Below are 22,960 nucleotides of genomic sequence, written 5' to 3'. Positions count from 1 at the left end.
TTATTGATTGTCTCTATAATTTGTTTGGATTTTTGTCCACTAATCGTTTATTTTCCACACACATCGAGTCATCGTTTGTATGTTTCGTTTCTTTTATTCGTCTTCGAAAAATATTTGTTAAATTAAGCATTTACACGACTCTTACCTAGGTCAATAATTTGCTCAGCGATGTTCTTGAGTACACCTCAATTTACACGTTTGTTAATTTCAGAAGACATTACGATAAATTATGTTAAAATACATTTCTCGGTAAATTGGACGCACGTTAAATAAATCTACATAATATGACTTGAACGGTTTGTTCTGGAAGTATATTACTCTTATTCGGATTGGAAAATAATCAGCACTCAATTGGATTGTGCAATATTTGAAGATTTATACGTAAGCTGAGATTAAAGTGCACTGCTACTATCCCTATAGAATTGAAGGTTCGGGGAAGATTTACTAGGACGAGATCTGAATAAGGTATATCACAACACCTGCAACTCTATAAAACTTTAGGAATTTTGCAGAACTTCAAAGAAAATGTAAAGTAATTGCCATTGTAACAGCATCTTGTGCAAATACCCACATTAGAATAACTTGGCTATTCGCCCATTGTACTTGAAAATCCTCAAAGCCATGGAAGTGCCCGTGTCCATAAGCGGGAAGTCTTGGGTGATTTGGATAGCCCTTGGTACCCTGAAAAGTTCGGGTGCCAAGCTGAAGTCAAGTCAGTTTTCGGGAAAAGGAGGGGGTAGTCTAAAGTCCACTATTTCAGTTTTCGGCCCTTATCGAACTCTCTCAACAAAATATTTCTTATTATTATGGATGATATCGATAAAGAATTAAATTTCCTACACCCAAGAGGTTTGTTCAAATTTTTTGGACAACATAGGGTGGTCCAAAAATGTGGTCAACGTGAAAATATATTTTAAAACATCTACTTTTTCACTGTTTTTTATCATATTTCAAATGAAAACAGTTATTTTATGTTTAGATAATGTTCTGCAATATTGTTGCCCGGAAAATTCTCAATCTATATACAATTTCTCGAACACATGACGGTTACAGGGTGGTCCTGAACAATGGTTATATCGTGTTTGTAGCTTAGACGAACTATACAATAATTCGTCTAAGGTCTGTAGAGAAATAATGATTGCCATTTTTAATAAAATTTGTGACAGAATGACGAAGGAATTTAATTTTTTATCAGTTGTTAAGTGTAACAGGGTGTTCAGAGTATTACAGAAAAATGATTTCACGAGAAATATTTTAAAACAAGGCATCAGAACAGTCGGAGCGTTTGCTGCGACTTAGCCCCGTACAACCCGTAATTCTATTTCGTTCGCAACCATTATACGTCCGTAGCCCTAATAAGCCCGGAACCCTAATACGTCTACAACCCTCTAATGCGTCTGTTACCAAAATGCAAGTCAAGTTGCGCATTGTCAAATTTACTGAAACTGTTCATTTTTTAAATTGCGCATAGCGCAATTACGAAAGCCCGTACGAAGTACCTTTCAAATAAAACCAACAATTTACGACATTATTTTAGAAACCCAAAATTTTTTGCCAACTTTCCATTGGGTATTCAATTACCTCTCAAATGAAACAAAAACTATCAAAATCGGTTGAGATTTACTCGATTTATGTGCAAAAAGCACTTAGGGCCGAGTAGCGGCCTTAGTGCAAGGGCCCAAATTTGAAACTTTTTTGCCATCATTCTATTCGTCATTCAATTATCTATCAAATGAAACAAAAACTAGCAAAATCGGATGAGATTTACTCGATTTATGTGCAAAAAACACTTAGGGCCGAGTAGCGGCCTCAGTCCAAGGGCCCAAATTTGAAACTTTTTTTGCCACGTTCTTTTCGGTATTCAATTAGACTCCATAAAAAACTAAATCTAGCAAAATCGGATGAGATTTACTCGATTTATGTGCAAAAAACACGTAGGGCCGAGTAGCGGCCTTAGTCCAAGGGCCAAATTTGAAACTTTTTTCGCCATCATTCTATTCGGCATTCAATTATCTCTCAAATGAAACAAAAACTAGCAAAATCGGATGAGATTTACTCGATTTATGTGCAAAAAACACTTAGGGCCGAGTAGCGGCCTTAGTCCAAGGGCCCTAATTTGAAACTTTTTTCGTCACGTTCTTTTCGGTATTCAATTACCTTCCATAAAAAACTAAAACTAGCAAAATCGGATGAGATTTACCCGATTTATGTGCAAAAAACACCTAGGGCCGAGTAACGACCTTTGAGCCCTCCCAACAAGCCCACGTTGCATCTTACCCAAAAACAATGTTCAGCAACTTTGTTCTACTCGTCAATACCTTTCATTTGATATATCACAAGCAGCTATTGCGTGCGCATTTCGGTAGATATCGTCGAAAGACTGAAAAACACCTATAGGGCCCTAGCTCTGGAAGGGCCGACCCTACCATGCCCATTTTCGAACTTGACCTTACTTTTGTCGATACCAATCGGGGAAAAAAAGAATTTTAAAAAAAGGTTGTGATTTACTCTAGCTAGAGGGGTCACGGACGGACGGACGGACGGACGGACGGACGGACATTTTTTTTATTGCGGATTTGTCATCTATGAACATAACCAAATGCTTTGCCCTTACTGGCTGCTTCCAATTCGACATGTTACAAACGGCATATTAATCTTATAAGCCCCCAGTACTTCGTACGGGGCTAAAAATGTCACATTCCAATCAGTCTGGCCTGGCTACTCATATGACAATAATGAGACAAAAAAAATAATTTTATACATCGAACAGTCAAGGCATTAACTTTTGTGTTTTAATGCGAACCCCGTTTAGGAGAATCAAACATTTTAACGATTACATCAAGGTTCTAAATGAACAGGTTAAGGCACCTCTGAGTTGATCACGAAGGTGGTCACACAAATATTTCTCTGTGGCGCCGTCTACGTTTATGAAAATATATGTAACTACTTCAACAAACATACTGTCACAAATAAATTTTTTTTAATTATTTTGTTCAAGTTCACACAATTTGTAATGAGTGCGTTTAAAAAAGTTGGTGTCATCCACTTTCGTGGTTGTTTTAACCTGTTCTTTCAGAACCTTGGATTACACCGCCGACAGCGCCGAAATGGTCTGTCGTCCTCGTAGACTATATGGATCGAATAGTTCTATGCCACAATACAAAATATAAAAAACCAACAAAATAAAGAACCGTCATAACCATAAAGACGACCTGTTTCGTATCTTTAATATTACTGTAGTTTAGTGTTCTAAATACAAAATGAGCCATTTAAACCAGTCCCAAATTATTCAAAGACAACAGGATCTAACACCTGATCAAAACGGTGGTGTTTTGAAACAAATCGTTAAAGCCGGCAAATGTAAGTCCAGATTGAGGTCTGTTCATCGCCAATGTTAACCTGTGAATATTTTTAGACGAAGGAAAACCGATTCTGGACGATGGTGTTCTAATTCATGTAATTGGATCGTTGAAAAACGACGGAAAGGTATTCTTCAACACAAGAAAATTGGGGAAACCATGGAAAACAAAACTGGAATCAGCCGATTTGCCTGCAGCACTTGACATCGCAATCAGAACGATGAAAAAACGTGAAATCGCAAGAATTACTTGTAAACCAGAGTACTGCTACAGAGACGGTACACAATTGCATTCAAATATAAACATTTTTCTAACATTAGAGGCTAATTTCGTTTTCAATTTTAGTATGTTACCAGCAGAAGGATTTCGTGTGCGAAGTACCTGCGAATTCAGAAGTTGTGTTCGAAGTTGAACTGATCAATTTTCGATTTTATGATCTTACCAAAGATAAACATAGCGGTGTGACATTGATGCGACGATTCAAAAAGGGTACTGGTTATTTTTATCCAACGTATGGTTCAGAAGTCTGCTGCGACATATCCAGCTACGATGACTACAAGGGCTCAGAATTCGGGATGGATTATCCAGGCTCCGGCGGTCTATTATACAATTCCGATGACGACCATATCAGCAATTATGAGCTCGGGAATGTACAATTGCCTGAGAATAGTGAATTCCGAAAAGTCACAGTAGTTCACACCGACACCAGTGAGTTGACCTTGATGCGTGGAAAGTCGTCGAAGTTTATTGAGAAGAATGACTTCACGTTTACACTTGGCGAAGGGGCATTAGAGCAAATACCGGAAGGTGTCGAAATTGCCATTGAGAATATGCTGGTTGGTGAGAAGGCATTGTTCATGGTAAGATATGACTATCTGAAAGAGATGCTGACTGACGAGGAGTATGCCGAATATAAAAAGAATTCGGAATTCTACACGTTTATCATAACACTGAAATCGTGCACGAAAGCTACAGAGTTTTATGAAATGAGTAGCGCTGAACGCATTGAAGAAGGCCTAGCATGCAAATTGAAAGGAAATTATTTGCTAACTCGAAAATTTAATGCAAAATTAGCTTTGAGAAGATATCAACGAGCAATTGATTCACTGGAAATATCAAAAGATTTAGATGGAAAGAATGCTAAAAGAGATGACATTTTGTTCGACTGTTATTTGAACATCTGTAAGGCCTATTTTGATGCCAAAACACCGGAATTGTGCGAAATGTACCTGAACAAAGCTCTGAAAATGAAGCCACAAAATGAAAAGGCGATGTACCGCAATGGTCTACTGCTCATGGAACGAAAAATGTACCAGGAAGCGAAAGTGAATTTCGAGAATTTGCTTAAACTTTATCCATCGAATAAAATCGCGAATAAATTGTTGAACGAATGCGAATGTAAAACGCTCAAACAATCGTCCGCCGAACACAATTAATTGGCCAGACTATTCCAATGTTATTCTATTGATCATAATTTGTAGCCGCGAAAATCGGAAATAAATTAATTTAACTGAATAAAATAAATATTGAATGTTTCTTCACTGCGGAAGTCGAATGTTGTCATTCCTAAGATTTCATGAGAATATCGATAGTTGATCTAGCCAAATGCCAGCGCGTACCATCAAGCAGTACAGCTAATGAGAACTATCCTGTCAATGTTATTCCCTTGGCTGTAAGTCGTTGGTCTTACAACAGACGATACGCCTTAAGTATAACACGATCACTACAATTAATATGTATGGAAATGTGGTCAACCATTCACAGGCAGCAAATTAGCAATTTTATTATTAGATCTATTCCATCATTTGTTCAAAGTATTTTCAAGACTTTGCATTCAAATCTTCTACTTCAATTTTTAAGAGTCAATTCGCCAATTTCTCAGCCACTTGGAAAACAGGCTCGCACCGATATTATTGAGTTAAAGCTCATTCGATTCGTCGTTCAATTCTAGCGAGGGGGTGTCTGCCATTTTTTCTCAAAAAAATCCAGTAAAATGTATGAAAATAGTTATTTTTTAAAAAGAGTTACTCGGAATCGATCGGCTATGGGCTAGAATTGTCCCCCAGACACGTTACTAATAAAAAAAACCATTTTGGACATAAATTTTGTTCAAATTTACTCTTTTATTCCAGCCGTAAATGTCAACTTTTTTTCAAATGGTCCGCAAATCCTGCAACACAAAACTTCTGTGGTAGATTTTTGATATGTGATAGAGGCTGAAGCCAGCTACCATAATGTGTAGTTCACCTATCAGAACAATGATGTTGCAGAGGTACAGTACTATTTGAAATTTGACCATACTTTGACTGATGGCTGGCCATGGGTGGCGCGTGTGGAAGTGAGAGTGGACTCAAACGGTCGGCCGTGGATAGGCCAACAATCCTACAAAGTTTCAACTTTTTGTTATTGGTAAAAAAATTGTTCTGACCACCCTCTGACATTACATCACATGTAGACACATTACACCCAAACTGGATTTTTTTGAGAAAAAAATGGCAGACACATCGCATTTGTCGCATTTGTCGGAGCTTGTCGTTTATTCCTGTAGTCATTATTGATAACAGATGATAGCCGTTTGTACCAGGAAGACATACGCAATTTTTTAACCAAGGTCTTTAACACTCTAATGTGAGCATAAAACCACAAAATGAAATATGACGATCTATAACGTTCATTAATCAATGGTAGAGCATCAGCCACGGCAAGTTGAAGGTTGTGAGATCGTGCCTCAACCGTACACTTAACGATTGTTTCAACTCGATTCTCGAATGTCTAAGCATCATTAAATTTTATGAATGAGATAGTAATACCGTTCTAGTAGTTCTAATTTATTGATGATATCAAAATTACGTTGAAATAAATCTACTAGGTGGGACCTAGTATAGTACATTTTTGTGCTTTGAGGCAAATTTCTAATTTAAATGTCAATATTAATTGGAAACAGAACTACAAAAGAATATCTTAGTCATTTGAACTGCTCCTAGAGATTATTTCAATAATTTTTTGGAGAATTACGTTTTACATTTGGTTTTCACAAAACATATTTAATCAAACTACCTAAACGATTAGAAAGAATTGTTTTTAGTTTGGTCATTCCACGACAACCAAACGTTACGTTCTTCCTATATTCAGTTAATAATGTTGTTTACGATCAGCTCCTATCCAATTAATACCCAAAACATTTATGAAAACCAATTCAAATTTACATTTAACACACAATCTGTTGTAAAAAGACCATTTTTTCGTCTGTTACTCTCGTCTGTTAGAGTGTAGAGCATCACATTATTCTGCTCACCCACATAAGACAAATCGATGGTTAAATTTAAAACATTAAACATAATTCAATCGATGTAAGGTCCCATTTTAAACGAATTAATACAACAACAACAAAAAATAATAAAATAAAATAAAACAAAACATTTAAAAAAAACCTGGTGAGACAAAATAAAACAAGTCCGATAAAAACACGCGATGTTTTTAGCCCCGTACGAAGTACTGGGGGCTTATAAGATTAATATGCCGTTTGTAACACGTCGAATTGGAAGCAGACAGTAAGGGCAAAGCATTTGGTTATGTTCATAGACTACGAATCCGCAATAAAAAAAATGTCCGTCCGTCCGTCCGTCCGTCCGTCCGTCCGTCCGTCCGTGACCCCTCTAGCTTGAGCAAATCACAACCTTTTTTCAAAATTCTTTTTTTCCCCGATTGGTATCGACAAAAGTAAGGTCAAGTTCGAAAATGGGCATGGTAGGGTCGGCCCTTCCAGAGCTAGGGCCCTATAGGTGTTTTTCCGTCTTTCGACGATATCTACCGAAATACGCACGCAATAGCTGCTTGTGATATATCAAATGAAAGGTATTGACGAGTAGAACAAAGTTGCTGAACATTGTTGTTGTGTAGGATGCAACGCGAGCTTGTTGGTAGGGCTCAAAGGTCGTTACTCGGCCCTAAGAGTTTTTTCCACATAAATCGAGTAAATCTCATCCGATTTTGCCAGATTTAGTTTTTTATGGAAGGTAATTGAATACCGAAAAGAACGTGTCGAAAAAAGTTTCAAATTTGGGCCCTTGGACTAAGGCCGCTACTCGGCCCTAAGTGTTTTTTGCACATAAATCGAGTAAATCTCATCCGATTTTGCTAGTTTTAGTTTTTTATGGAAGGTAATTGAATACCGAAAAGAACGTGGCGAAAAAAGTTTCAAATTTGGGCCCTTGGACTAAGGCCGCTACTCAGCCCTAAGTGTTTTTTGCACATAAATCGAGTAAATCTCATCCGATTTTGCTAGTTTTTGTTTCATTTGAGAGATAATTGAATGACGAATAGAATGATGGCAAAAAAGTGTCAAATTTGGGCCCTTGCACTAAGGCCGCTACTCGGCCCTAAGTGCTTTTTGTACATAAATCGACTAAATCTCAACCGATTTTGCTAGTTTCTGTTTCATTTGAGAGATAATTGAATACCGAATGGAATAAAGGCAAAAAATTTTGGGTTTCTAAAATAATGTCGTAAATTGTTGGTTTCATTTGAGAGGTACTTCGTACGGGCTTTCGTAATTGCGCTATGCGCAATTTTAAAAATGAACAGTTTCAGTAAATTTGACAATACGCAGCTTGACTTGCATATTGGTAACATACGCATTAGAGGGTTGTAGACGTATTAGGGTTCCGGGCTTATTAGGGCTACGGACGTATAATGGTTGCGGACGAAATTGGATTACGGGTTGTACGGGGCTAAGTCGCAGCAAACGCTCCGACTGTTCTGATGCCTTGTTTTTTTGTAAAGATTGTCTCGTTTTCATTCGTCTATAGATTTTAATTATAACAAAAAAGAAATGACCGACCATCCATATTCTTATTATATACGTTATATTCTTAATGAAATTATTTTTTTTTATAATAAACAACAAATTTGTTGTCGTTTGAAAATTCTTGGAATGGTACTGTGTACAGATCCACATGGGTAAAGCGTAAAGGGTAATTTTTTAATCGAATTGACACTTCTTTATATAAAAAAAGAAAATAAAAACAAAAATTTATAAATAAATTCGATGAAAATATAGTGCTTTTCATCGGACGATTTAATAGCATTCCAGTTGTTATGAGCGAGGTACGTTGAATTCTAGTGAATCGTAACATTTTTGTTTATAACCTAAGTTCAGAATGTTTTGGCAAAAGCAACTCTCTTTTTGTTAAGTAAATGACAAGTGGCCGTAATATAAAACGTAGAAGCTATTTGCAACTAACTTCCTTATCACTTATATAGCTTCCAAGTTTTATGAACATAAGAAAATATAGTGACTGAGATCTTTACTTACCTGCAACTTGCATGTTTACTTTCAAAATTTCTATTTTCTTATATTCTTAGAAGCTCTCAGCAACGATGCATCAAAGATTTCTTAATATACGTCTTACAGTTTTCTAAAACCAATCAATACATAAGTAGCGGATCCTTTTCAATGCATTTGAAAATCCTATCTGGCGCATTCCTTACATATATCACTTTTTTTGGTTGTGCTCTTGTCGTGACGACTACAAAAAAAAACGTATCCATATTCTCCACTTAAATTCACTATAATCACAACATGTTATCTTCACATCTTATTAAATGCCACCTCTGAGTAAAACATAACCGAAAATATAATAAAATACAATGAAATGGTCAAATTTGTCACCAACAAATATATTTTATACAACTTGAACAAATGGGACATAAAATAGAGAGGAATAAACGGATGATTGTAAAACATGATCGTGCCAAGGATACGCACTGGAAACAGATTGATTTAAGCGTTCAACGTAAAGTTTGTTGTAGTAAATGCTGTTTGGCTTTCCGTTACAAGTTATTCTACACATAAAGGTTTTACTGGTTTTTAATCGTGGTGTGGAAATAACGTCGAGAAATGGGATGCAGTTGGTAGGATAGAAATCATTTTATTCACTAAGCCTCCAGCAAATGAGTCATCACTTCATTTACGTTAGCGTTGAACTCGTTTCTTCGAGGCTTAGTGTGTAAAGTAACTTAGGGAATAGCTCTTTGAATTATTTGAGTATACTAGATGAATGAAACAAAGAAAGACCGAAAGAGAGGGAATTTTTTGGAATCTTATATTTGGCCTTGAGAAGCACATCTGGCAAAATAAAACGTTGTAAACAAGGATGCAATCTACTGTTGATTTCGTTATAAGACATATTAATCTGACTTACCGACCCATAAAGAATTTGGGGCCAGATCGCTTCACATTTTCTTCTTTTTCAGAACACTTCATTACCGGAATATTTTACTAAGGTAACTGATTGAAAGTTGACCTAGTGGAAAAGTGATCTTAAGTTGTCCGTGTAAATTTGTATGGAGAAAAAATTATCGGTCAATTCAACATTCAATAAATCGTGATATGTCCTATGACTTTTGTGTAGATAGGACAACTCACGATTCAATGTGTTTAAACGTGAAATAGGACCACTCACGATTCATATACGTCAACTCTGCATTTTTATTAATTCATTAACTTTGTTAGACGAAATCGGCAATAATTAATAAAATTTATATTAATTAAGTAAACAAAAGATAAATCTTTAAAATAAAAGTGGTTCCATGTAACATAGTTCCAAAATCGCTGAGAAATTCAAGTTCAAAGTTGAGATTTGTCAAATTAGGTCAACTTTCAATCAGTTACCTTATAACTTACATGTTTTGCTATATGAGAGAATACCGAACAGAGCTAATATCGTGTTTTTGTCGTCGTTGTCGATAACAAATGACTAGCCGTAGTCATTGTTATGACGCGTTGCAAGTTATTCTGTTATATAATAGGAGATATGCACGTGTATTAGAGTTAAGCGGCTGCCCGAAAATTTTGATGGTCAAGTCTGATTTGCGCGCCTTGAGAATCTATCGAGCTTCAGAAAGAGACAACGGGTCGGGTTGGGTTTTGGCATTAGCGGGTTTTTTAAAATCCACAACCCGCTCAGCTCTGACTGTTTCATTCATAAATTATAATTGTAAATATAAGAACCATCAACATGTTTTTTTGATATGTCCAGGACTAATACTCCCAATGAAGTCCGTGTAAAACCTAATTATTTGCCAATTTAATATGTGCGTGTTCTTGAATCAGCCTCCACACAAAATCATGACGCAAATTACCTACTTTAAAAAAGCGTTCAAAATTTCTACCCAAAACGTCCTAGCTTCTCAATATCCCATTGTGACAATAAATATTTAATAAAAATAAATAAAATGAAAAAAAAAACTAAAACAAAAAGATTAACGAACACCTCAGTCCCTAACCATACCAAACACATAAATTGTTACATAACATAACATCGTTTATTTTTAATTACGTGTTTGGCCTATAAATTATCCGCAGCAATGTGTTTCCGTTGTTTCAATTATAACGCTTGTGTTAAAAAAAAAGATGACAAAAAAATTCTCATTCATAAAAAACACAACCAACATTTTCTACGATGCGTTATTCATCTGAAAGGTATCATATTATCACATCCATTTATGTGTTTTGTATATGAGTGTATTTAGAGAACGCAGTATCAAAAACGGTCTTTTAATTTATCCCCATCAGCTGAAATGAATTTGACATAATAATAACAAATAATGCCAGACGAAATATTGCCAGCCAGTAGCTTGTTCGACTCGTATACTAAAAGAAAAAAAATTGTAAATTTATTAATTTCGAACAGAACATTTATTTGTTTCAGTTGTAGGATTTTTTTGTGGCATAAAATAATTTCCTTGAAGTCTTGCTCTTCCGTACAGAGATGTGTCGTCTGCATTCCATCTCATTCATACCATTCTAATGGCGATTCTCATTTTACTCCCCATCCAATTTTTTATACTTTGCAATTTTAACGCACATCTCATAGAGTATGTCCTTAGGTGTTACTTGATTACTGTCTTGATGAACACCCAAAATCCGACCACATTCTCTAATGAAATATTCCAATTCTTTTTCATCCGGCAACATCTTTGATTCCTCCGCAATTGCCATACATTTGTTCGTCAGTTGGGTGATCTGAGCACGGTCCGAGCTAAATGCTTCGTCCAGATCGAATAGTTCCAGAGCCGGAGGTGGGAGATCACTGAAAACAGGCTGGAAAACCTGAAAATAAAGTCGGTATTGATCGAGTCTATCCATTCGACAGAAAATCACTGTTGTGAGTATTGAATGCGATCGGAGAATTTTTATTTATACAGCATTTTACACATTTTTGTTTTTCCTGGGGTCAAAAGTGTCTTATTGCAACCTTAAGGATGAAAAGTAAATTGCCTTGAAGCTCAAAAGCATATAAAATCCATTACATAACTCGAGATAAAAGATTCGTGTTCGTGTGTTTGTTGGTCTCGGCTTCGCCTCAGATCGACAAAATACACACAGCAACTCTTCTTTTCTTCTTTTCATCTTTTATTCCTTGTTATGACAATTGAGGTGTATTTTATTGATTGACTGATCAAATATCATTGTCTGTTTTACATTCTTTATGAGTTAAATAGACTGGCTGATAATCTTACACACATCTTCTAAAATTGCACATCAAATTTTGTTTCATTATCCGTCGCAAACAGTCAGACCCATACCATAGTTTCTCCAACATCAAGCAAGATATATAATAGTTTCAATGTAGCCTTACGTTACACTCACCGCAAGTTGTAGTGGTGGCAATGGTATCTCGAATTGTGGTTTGATTATTTTCAACGGCTCGTATTGCACACCCAACTGTTTATATAACTCAATAACATTGGGTAATAAATCGTTGTTTATCGAATGTAAGCGCATGTTGAACATTTTCTTAAAATCAGCTGGTATGTCACAGTCAAGCGATTCAAGTAAGCACATCTTGGCTAAAATTTGGGTTTTTAGGATTTTCGTTTAATAAAGTGTTTTTGTGGCCAAGTTATTATCTCAGAAGCTAACCTTGTTCAGCCAGGAATATTGTGTCGGGTACCATTCTGTTATCATTTATGTCTATGTCTCCAAAATCATAAGAACTGAATTTGAAATCATCTGCAGTCATAATTTTCATTATGTAGTCCAAGATAGCCATATTGGTCTCCTCTAAAAAAAACATTTCTTTTTATAGAAACGGAGAGTCACGTCATTTGCTATCATCAGAGACGACAAAAATAAGCGATCAACAACTGTATTGACGACGTGTATTGTCTGAATGAAGTAAAAGATTTTTAATAAATCTGCACGAAATACTTGGATCAAAAGAGGTAACAGATTCAACAATTTTATACTGGTCGAGACGTAAATGATCTAGCCGGTCCAGCGGACCGGTCACTTGTATCTAAATTGCATTTAGATTATTTCAATCTCTTTAATATTGAAAGCTTTTCGTCAGATAATAGTGGACAATTCCATGTAAAAAGGGAGAGAAAAAGGTGAAGTAGGAACATTATTGGTCTTAAAAATGAAATTGCCGTTATGTTAGGTACTTCAGTAGTTTAAAGTGGAACTAGAGCATCTACAAAAAATTTCAGACACTCTTTGATGTTCTGAACTTAGATTTTACCGTTCCTTTCACTGGTTAAATTCAAATTTTTCACACATGATAAGTACTACTAATTTATGTAGTAGAATGTATCAGTAGATGTAGCATAAAGGTACGAACGTGTATGTCAAACTACAAATCAAATTATGTTAGGACGCCTACAAAAGCCTCAAACATGTAATACTATCAAAAGGCTTCCAAAGCACAAAATAAAATCGTTGCGCAATAGTGGACAATGGAATTCAATTAAATCAAAACACCCACAACACTTACCCACAATATACTTATCATGAAACATGTGACCGGAACCAATTGTTAGGATTTTCCCATTCTTTTCGTTACAAAAATATCCAGCAATCGGCCGATTAAATGGATAGACAACCGCTCCAGTTGTCATCAAGATGTTTGATGGTTGAGCCACATTTAATGTAGCACCGTAAGGATACAGAAATTGAATTTTCAATTTTTCATCGCTAAACTCGAACGGAATGGTGCTGATATTTTGCTCGAGTAACGACTGCCACATTGATTCACAGACAATGCCACCGCCAATCATACACTCTTTCGGATGGAAATATTTGTAATATTGCGTTCGGACGGTTGAGTCTAAAGGGGTTCGTAAATATATTAGATCCAATGCTCTAGGTTTCGGTGGAAATGTATCTAATTGAACCGTTATTTATTGACATTCCATAGTCCTCGAGTAAGAAATTGACATTTGTGTTGAATTCTTGTTCTCCTCCTTCACCCATCAGAATCAATAATTTTCCGCCTCCGTCTATAAATTCCTGGAAAGTTATGCTTGATCGAATCAGGTATAAAGATTAATATGGTTCTGTTGAAGCAGGGTGTATTTATTGGAAAATTGATTTTTCACATTTGCAAAGATCTTCTAAAATTCGCTAGAATTTTCCAAGATTTGGAATTAAGAGATTTTAGGAAATTAATTTCCTAAAAATAGACCCTGTCACAAGACTCTTGTGTGAAGTAGATTCACAAATCTCTACAGTGAAATATGAAAGAATTTTATCGACGTCAATTGAGATTGATGTTCTGTTTCTAAGGCCCGCTTACATCTTACAAAAAGTTCGATTAAAGGCCTTCAGACTTAAGTTTAATGAACATTGCCAGAGTCTAGCTCTACATTTTTTGCATAGAATATTTGAAGGAAATCCCTTCTTGGCTTAGTGCAGGTTAACTGTTAGAATTGGATCTATCTAGGATTTTAACGTGGATTTTATTATTCTGACAATTTCTTCTCAAACCGTGTTTTACATTACCTTAATATGTTTGAATTCGTCTTCTGTAAACTGACTTTGTGGACCGGCTAATACGAACATTAGGACATTACTCTTGAACGTGTCTTTGTCTATTTCCTTGTTGTTTCTGCAGTAAAGAAAATATTAATTCAGATGAGATGTTCAAAGTAAAACCGAAAGTGTCCTGTACATTTCCAACTTCCAATTCGTTTTCAATTTTCGGTGAACGGTTTTGTAATTGTCGGATAGTTGGAAAATTTCATTCTTTGATGAATTAAATATTATCGTATTGGGTTGTGCAGTCATTTTTATTGTTTTTACGTAAATTGGTATGCAAATTAATGATTTACTAATCGATCAAATTCCCTTTGAACTTAGAGTGAGCAAACAAATAAAAGGTAAAACAATTATGTCCTTTTACACCTTATCCAAAATGTGATGCACAAACAGCAACACTCTTCGGTACATCGGGTATGAAAATATAACAAGGAGTACACTCTTGCAAAAACACTTTTGATTGTAAAAAGAAAGCAAAAAATTCGTCCCCCCTTTGCTTACTTAATTTGTTTCAAATATTTACAAAAACTTCACCAACAAAATTATAAAATTTCGGTCGTACATTCGCCTATCTTGACTTATGGTAGTTTGTTAGACCGCGAACATACCATGGCAACCATCATTCTGTCTTGCGTCATAGTCCAGGTGCTACTGTAATGTCGTGGGGTTTTCAACGGTGAGATAGGGTATATGTAATGATGAATCTCATGCCTTAACATTACAGTGGAAAGATATAAATAAGAATTATGATACAATTAAGAGGCGAGATCATTACATCAACAAAAAATAAATAAATAAAGCTGCTGCCCTCATATTGAAGGTTGCTTTGTTACACAGTGTATCGATCTATCTATTGGCATTGTCTACTAATGACCGAAGAATGGTATTGTATTGTTTCCAAGTTATGAGCCTCGTTAAGAGCATGGTGCATATTTGCAACTAGTTACAGTGTTAATTTTCGTTGCTGACTAACTTTAAGGTACACCCTGTACTGTCAGAAAAGCTTCAGGAATGCTTCTACTTCCAAGAAATATCAACGCTATCAAATAAATAAATTTTGGTAAAGTTGGATTATTCTAATGCTTTTAATTCCATATTTAGATCAAAGATGATTCTGAGTGTGCAAAAAAATTATCCTCAAATGCTCCCGTTCATTTTACAATGTTATGCGACGAAAAGTGTTTTATGTTATGGGAACGAAGTAATCATGTCTGAGGAAGGTTCAACAAGGCGATCCGCTGGGTCCTTTACTATTTTGTTTGTTAATCCAGCCAATCATCGAAAGTATACGGTCAGATGTAAACGAATGGTATTTGGATGATGGTAGCATTGGTGGCTCAATCATGAGCGTAATACAGGACATTAAGCGAATCATCTCTATGAGTGAAGAAGTTGGTCTTCATTTGAATCCAAGTAAATGCGAAGTGTTAAGGATCAAGCCACTTAACGATGGAGAAATAGAAATGTTAAATGAAGCAATACCAGGGATACTCGTGCCGTCGTCAAATGAATTTTGTCTACTTGGAGCGCCTTTAACAATGGATGGAATCCCAGATGCGATTGAGAGAAAGTGCCGGTCAATAGGTCTGCTTACATCGAGGCTATCTGTTTTGAACGCACATCAAGCGCTATTTGTATTGAAGAATTGTCTTGCAATTCCGAAAATGATGCATCTCCTGCGGTCAACGCCATGTTGGCTTTTTAAGCAAAATCTAATGGATTTTGATGCAATGGTGAAAAATTCTATTGAAGATATTACGAATGTGAAATTGAACGAGAATGCATGGATTCAATGTTCGCTGCCAATAAAAATAGGAGGATTGGGAATGCTAATGACAACTGACATCGCATCATCAGCATTTATTTCGTCAATGTACGCAACAGAAAGTTTGAGATTTCAAATTATGCAAACAAGAGATGAAATATTGACAGTTGCAATTGACGAATGGAAAGAAGAATCAAATGGCGATATACCGACAGATAAACAAGTTCAAAAGTCATGGTCATCCCCAATAATGAAGAGAAAGCTTGCTAACCTTTTCGTTTCCTTCGAGAATGATGCTTGTCAAAAAGCCCGTCTACTCGCATCATCTCAAGAAGAATCCGGATATTGGTTAGGCGCTTTACCGTCGACATCATTGGGTTTATGTTTGGACAACGACTCATTAAGAATTGCAGTTGCCTTGAGACTCGGTGCGAAAATATGCAATACACACAATTGCAAATGCGGAAAGAAAGTGGACGAATTCGGTCATCATGGTTTAAGTTGTTTGAAATGCGTTGGTCGGTACGCCAGACATAAGAATTTGAATGAAACGTTTCGAAGAGGAGTAGTATCAGCTGGAGTTCCAGCGATTTTGGAACCACCAGGACTGTACGTGAAGATGGAAAACGACCAGATGGATTAACATTAACACCGTGGTCACATTGCAAATGCTTACTGTGGGATGCAACCTGTGGTGACACACTTGCAAAATCATATGTAAAGCAGACTTCTAAAGATGTTGGTTGGGTTGCCAGAACAGCAGAACAAGATAAGATATCTCATTATTCATCCTTACTTAGTCAATATCATTTTATTCCGCTAGGTTTTGAAACCTTAGGTCCATGGGGACCACATTGTAAGAAATTTGTTTCCGATTTGGGCAAAAGAATTTCAGAACTTACACATGAAAAAAGGGCCACATTATACCTCAAACAAAGGCTGAGCATTGACGTTCAACGAGGAAACGCGATATCAGTTCTCAATACATTGCCATCAACGAGTTCTCTGGAAGAAGTTTTTTATTTGATTTCAAAAAAAGACTAATTTTTTGTAATATTTTCTTTTGAAAAGATCGTTTTTTTACTGACTGCGCCTTAGTGAGCAGTCTTTTTTTTCGCATTTTATAATAAAAATATAAATTCACTCGATGAAAAAAATAAATATTATAACATTATGACATTATAACAGTACCCTTCTCGCATTGAAATGTCAATATAGGTGAAAAAAGTGATCAGACTGATGAGACTTCGATGTTTTTTGAGTATTTCCTTACGAAAATATTTTTCTTAGATGCCACTAGCAATTCGTTACTCATTACTTATCATTACAAATATAATCCCATTATCATCCTTACCTTACACAAAACTGTCATAAAAGGGGTTAGAAATGAAAGTCACTGTTCCTCAGTAAACACACTATATACCATATTCAGAACCACCCTGTAACTATGATTGCATTTTAAACACCCTGTATTCATGGAGAATTTTCCGGGCAACAATAATGTAGAACATTATAATGATCAAAAAATACCTGAAAAGTGTAAAAAACAGTGGAAATATTGGTGTTTATAAATATTTTCTGACTTTGACCGCATTTTTTGCCCACCTTGTGAAATCTAAAAATCTGAAAAAAATCCTAGATGCAGCAAATTCAATTCTCTGACGATTCCATTATTAATATTTGCTTTAATTTGGTTTGAAGTGGACCAAAATGGTCAAAAACTGAAGCACTGCACTCCAAACTTCCCCCTCTTTTCTCGAAAACTGACAGGACTTTTTTCATAAACTGCTCACGTTTCTGTTGAAAGCTACCACATTCGTGGTCGGAATTGCGTTCGCACATTTTTCAAAAAGGATTCTGATGGAAAGATATCATCAAAAGTAAACTAAAATCCAGTATTAAAAATCGCCCTAATGTATGCTTTTCAGCAAAGCACCGATGCCTCATCAGTTCGTAAGCTTGTAATTTTTGTGACATTTTCCTATGCATGTCAAAAGTTTACGAAATTGACTTACTAACGAACTTTACGAACTACAATGGCTTACCCCCTATATTAATTTCACACTTCTTTTTGAAAACCCCGTTTTTTTTGCATATTTTATTAAAGTTCGTGGATTTCATGGTAAAATAAATATTTTTGCAGTAAAAGTTCCATTGCAAGAGGCAGTGATAATTTTGCAAATTTTCTTTTGGACATATAGGGCTAAATAAATGAAAGATACAATTTCCGTCAAGGGAGCATTTTATTTATAAAAAAAAACATCAAATTCACTAATAAAAATTTCCTTTCTATATTTTAATTCGATAAAGGATTTCATTCCAGTCTTAACAATAAAATAAGTATCAAAATGAATTTAAGTAGAATTTCTAAGATTTTTTAATGTTCTTCATTAAAATAAATCTGTGCTGAAAGAGCTGCGTGAAAACTGACAACTATAGCATTGCATAAAAGAATTTCCAAAATTTTGCCATTGTTTTATCATTTCTCATAAATGAACGCATCAAATTTTCAAAATTTTTTTTGGTTATAGTCGTTTGGGACTGATAAAAATCTTTAAATTTTTTGTATTTTCGATTTTTTAACTAATTTTTAAAGGCACAACAATTGTTTCAGCGCTCATTTGTCGTAAGTATAATACTCACCCGAACAATGGCCACATTTATTCGTATTACCTATAACTAGCTGATTATCATAGAATTGACAAACCTCCTTCTCGATGTCGTTGTACACATCTTCATTGTAATCCAACAAGTAGTGTTCCAATTCCTGTCCACAATTTACACTCATTTGCTTCAAGTGACAGTGGATATCAGTCATAAAGATATCGATCGGTATGAAACGTCCCAAGCGTTCCTGTATCTGTGTGACATTTCTGGTCGCAAATTTGGTGACGATACCGAAGAAAATGTGCGATGGTGCTAGTGGCATGCTCAATAAAACGTCCTTAACCGTTTCGCGTAAATCGTCTTTCATGTAAACAATGTGAAGATCATGGAATTTATGAATCACACTGTCCACTTCTCCGTCAATCGCAATTCGAATTTTGTCATCGTCACTCATATCGATATTTGAGGCTAACAATGCGTTGGCATGTTGAACGTGTTCGTCCTTCAAATGATCAAAATATTCACGAATGCGTTCGTCAATTACACCGCGCTCAGTTTCGGTAAGGCCGGCAAGGTATTCCTTCAAGTCCGTTACGTTGCTGTCTTTGGCGATAACATTAAGCTGCTTCAGTATCATGACGGCGAAATGTTCGAATGTAACAACACCTTGCGATCGGTCTTCGGCCATGGTACCATATTTCTCGATCATGGTTTCGACCAGAGCGATGAAATCATCAAACAAATGAAGGGACACTTGCTCCATCACATTGATCAAAAGTCGTTTGAGCTCATTTTCGCTGCGTGTTTTAAATGCAGCAAATAAACGACCGACAGCAGCTTCAACTCGGGACTCGAATATTTCTAAATAGTCGCTTTTGAATGACTCTTTCCTTTCGTTGGTTTTAACCGTTCCATCATCCGAGTCGTTGTCCAGTTCCATCAGAATCGGTTTTGGATCAATCTGATTTTTCAAAGATCGTACAGTGATTTGCCCGGCTTTATTCGTTTCAACCTCAGTCCAACGCTGAATTCGCATAGTTTCATGGACGAGAGCGTTTACGGCCAGCTTTTGACTCTCACGTAATACTTTCTTCAAAGCGATCAATTCGCATGCTTTCGCTAACTGTAACATTTTCTCCGCTGTTTGTTGATTTTTCACTGAATGCGTCAGCAAATACAGGAGTGTGCTCAACTGTGACATCTCCATCGTTGATATACTTTTCAGTTCATACATTTTCGTGATCATAAGGTAAATATCGTCCACACAACCCGTTGTATGTAACCCTAATGCACCAGCGTTCAGTGCATGAGCGGTAGAACGGATGATATTTGTCACGCCAGTGCTGTTATGGGCAGCCTTTGCCAACAGTTGAGTGGCACTAGCTGCACTTGCACTGAAAGCACCAGCAGCAACATTGATCCACGATGACCGTGCCTCCGGATTGGTAAACTTAATCGTTTGTTTGTGCTTCTTGCGATCGTACAAATTGTAAATGCCTCGCATTCCGGTGTATACTGCACATGAAAGCCCGGCTGCTGCAGCACCAACGGCGACAACTGGAGCAATGGGAATGGCTGGTATAAAGGTCAGAGCTGCAATTCCAGCCGATGACAATCCAATAACCATTGAACTTCGGTCAAGACTTTTCGTTATACCCGACCTGCGTTCGAAAAATTCCACTTTCACCTTATTATCGGATGGCGAGACATTGTAGATGCCGTTGATTGGTGCCACAACCAACCCATCGTCATAAATATTATCAGATCGGAAGTCGGCCCAATTCATGTACACTCGTCCCAATTCGTCGATGAAAATTGCACAGCAACTATCGCCATTGCCGATTGGAGTCTTTGTCGAACATTTTCGTACACGAAATACGGGATGCACTTGGAATCTTTTTGATAGAATTTTCTTTTGAACTTGTGGCTTGTGATCCAATGCCAATGTGACGTATACTGGCGACATGAACAGGCAATTCCCTCCGTTGTATGCTTTTAGATTCCATATGGTTTCCATCAATTCACTCCGTTCAACGTCATCCTTCTGCGGTAAAATTAGATCGATTTTCCGGGCTAATGACTCTTTGGTGGTGTAACAGTCATAGACAATTGACGATGAATGACCAAATAAATCGCAAAAATGTTGTTGTTGTTCGATTATATCGATTTCAGTTTCCAGGACAGACGCTTCCAAGAATGCCATTTTTTCAGGATGATAACGGATCTGCAATGGAAAATTACACTTTCGTCGTAAACATATTTTTCAAAAGCAAGCATATATTTCAGGTAAATGAACTTACGTTTGCACATCCACTTGATTAAAAACACAGGATTGACCCTGAGGTTAATATCAGGAAATTAAAATACGCTTCGGTTTTTGAGTCCAAAATCAATCTTAAATTGCGTGTTAAATTATTATCTTTCTTTGTGAAAATTCAGACGACAATAACAAAGAAACGAAGGACAAAAATATTGAAAACTTCGTCGTCGTTTAATACAACAATTAATTTCTCAATTAACATAAACAGATGACTGATAATCCTATTTTTAATGAATTTTCTCTACAAAATAATTCAGAATTAAAGATTCAACACAAAAAAAATTGATATCAAAATATAAAAAATCTCACTGTTACTGGCTACTTTTGTAAATAAACAAGCAAACGTCGTAGTAAATCAAATGTCAGAAACGAATGAGCCGCAGTTGTAATGGAGATGAGAGGTGTAATAACTGGTAAAGAAAAAGAGGCTACTGTAGAATCATTTTTAAATTCCTACTCATTGAGGTTTACACCATGCATTAGAAACATTTTACAGTTGTTGGCTAGGTTTGTTCCAAGGCTATACGACTTGTTTAATTTTATTCAGGTGACTTCACTAGTCGTTAGAGAATATTTACCACAAAAATATGTGGAAATCAGCTTTAAGCGACTCCAGATACACGTAATTAATAATAATGTAAGAATTGCTTCAAATGACTTAAACCACTTATTTATGTAGAATGGATAACAATTCCACTCATCAGGTAACAGATACTTGTTGTGAGGCTGGTATGGCAAGTGTGGTATCGTTGTTAAGCTTAGACTGTAGGCTGATCAGGCGTTATTGTTTTGTTGCAGACAGGTTCAACCTGTGTATTACAGATGAGTCCAATATTTGCCGAGGATGGTGTAAATAAAAATTTTCAAATATTGTACAATTCAGAAAATTTTTGTAAAATCCACTCACGTGTTTAATAGAGAATGGAATCCCCTAACATTATCGCCATTCAAAGAGTTTCAAACTCTCTTCATCTTGAACATATCACCATTTAATGGTCAGGTTGTCAAGGGAAGCCATTTTAACACGAATTAGCTTAGAATTAGTCACTCTATCCGTTGCGATAACAAACTTGATACGGCCATGAGTGCCGGTTCTCCGAAACGGCTGGATGGAACCGCGAACTGAATGTGGTTCCTTATAGCACTCGAGTCCCTCAACTTACACAACATAAAAACGGTCAAAGACTAAACAAAGCAAATTCAATATCACAAGTTTAACATTATATCACAACTTGAGATAAGATTTATTCGTCATAGTTCGGATTCCAAACAACACTTGCCAACTCCAGAATAGACCGAACATAACACAGAAGTAAACACTTTTGAGGGCGTACACATCGTTCATTTCCCATAATTCCCTTTAATAAATCTCAAGATTGAATTAGATCTCACCGTGATATAGTCGATGTGATCATTCAAGGCAGCTCTCGAGTGCTGCCTTGAATCATTGAATGATACTTTCGTGTCGAATATCACACCTAAGTCCTTCATTTTCAATTTCCGCTCAAGCATCTTACCATCGACTAACTAATCCATCAAGATTGGTGACTTATTCCTGTGGTAGGTTACATTGAAGCATTTTTTGACATTTAAGCAGTGCAAATTCACGAATTTTCTCAAATTTTCGCGATTTTCTCAAATTTTCACAAAAACCTTTTTGCGAAAATTCACAAAATTTTGAGAAAATCGTGAAAATTTGTGAAAATATTTTCGCTAATAAAGGCACTGCATTTAAGTATAGCCGATTGATCATGGACCAGTGAACAAGTCGATTCAAGCTTATTTGAAGTCCGTCGTTGTATTATGCATCGAGTCGGTTATACACTTTTAAGAACATGAAGAAAAATCAGAGGTTATCGCGACTCTATTTAAGTTTTGTTTAACACCACCGTGGATGATTGAATCTTATTTTTCCGTAAATATTTTGCCGCGCCCAAATAAGTACATACTTTTGTTCGATTGTCGTATGAGTTTTCAATAAACACAATTTCACCACCAAAAATTTGAATTTTGCTGGCCGCATGCACTTCGAAGCAATTTTAACTCAAACATCCGTTATCGAAAATGTCTCTCGGTCAACTTCATAG

General features: G+C 36.2%; 3 protein-coding genes and 1 long non-coding RNA gene across 4 annotated transcripts; 2 read left to right on the top strand and 2 right to left on the bottom strand.

Annotated features, from left to right (window-relative positions):
* Positions 1 to 514: 514 nt before the first annotated feature.
* On the top strand, positions 515 to 21,696 carry LOC119072094. The gene is made up of 3 exons (XR_005086777.1): positions 515 to 527; positions 2,497 to 2,499; positions 21,578 to 21,696. It is a non-coding gene; the product is annotated as an uncharacterized LOC119072094 (long non-coding RNA).
* On the top strand, positions 3,167 to 4,893 carry LOC119072073 (peptidyl-prolyl cis-trans isomerase FKBP4-like). The gene is made up of 3 exons (XM_037177221.1): positions 3,167 to 3,360; positions 3,416 to 3,637; positions 3,705 to 4,893. Exons 1-3 carry the CDS (start codon positions 3,261 to 3,263, stop codon positions 4,793 to 4,795), a joined length of 1,413 nt encoding a protein of 470 aa, XP_037033116.1. The 5' UTR covers positions 3,167 to 3,260; the 3' UTR covers positions 4,796 to 4,893.
* Positions 10,677 to 14,739, bottom strand: LOC119072077 (intraflagellar transport protein 52 homolog). Its single transcript, XM_037177228.1, has 8 exons — positions 14,575 to 14,739; positions 14,315 to 14,515; positions 14,146 to 14,251; positions 13,539 to 13,653; positions 13,139 to 13,471; positions 12,286 to 12,426; positions 12,013 to 12,212; positions 10,677 to 11,472 (listed from the first exon to the last, which is right to left on the bottom strand). The coding sequence occupies exons 2-8, from the start codon at positions 14,428 to 14,430 to the stop codon at positions 11,185 to 11,187; spliced, it is 1,299 nt and encodes a 432-aa protein (XP_037033123.1). The 5' UTR covers positions 14,431 to 14,515; positions 14,575 to 14,739; the 3' UTR covers positions 10,677 to 11,184.
* Positions 18,179 to 21,209, bottom strand: LOC119072064. The gene is made up of 2 exons (XM_037177199.1): positions 20,854 to 21,209; positions 18,179 to 20,777 (listed from the first exon to the last, which is right to left on the bottom strand). Exon 2 carries the CDS (start codon positions 20,754 to 20,756, stop codon positions 18,564 to 18,566), a length of 2,193 nt encoding a protein of 730 aa, XP_037033094.1. The 5' UTR covers positions 20,757 to 20,777; positions 20,854 to 21,209; the 3' UTR covers positions 18,179 to 18,563.
* Positions 21,697 to 22,960: the final 1,264 nt, after the last annotated feature.

This window comes from Bradysia coprophila (genome assembly GCF_014529535.1).
Source record: "Bradysia coprophila strain Holo2 chromosome IV unlocalized genomic scaffold, BU_Bcop_v1 contig_5, whole genome shotgun sequence".
Taxonomy (NCBI): Eukaryota; Metazoa; Arthropoda; class Insecta; order Diptera; family Sciaridae; genus Bradysia; species Bradysia coprophila.
This window is presented reverse-complemented; position numbering and strand designations above follow the sequence as displayed.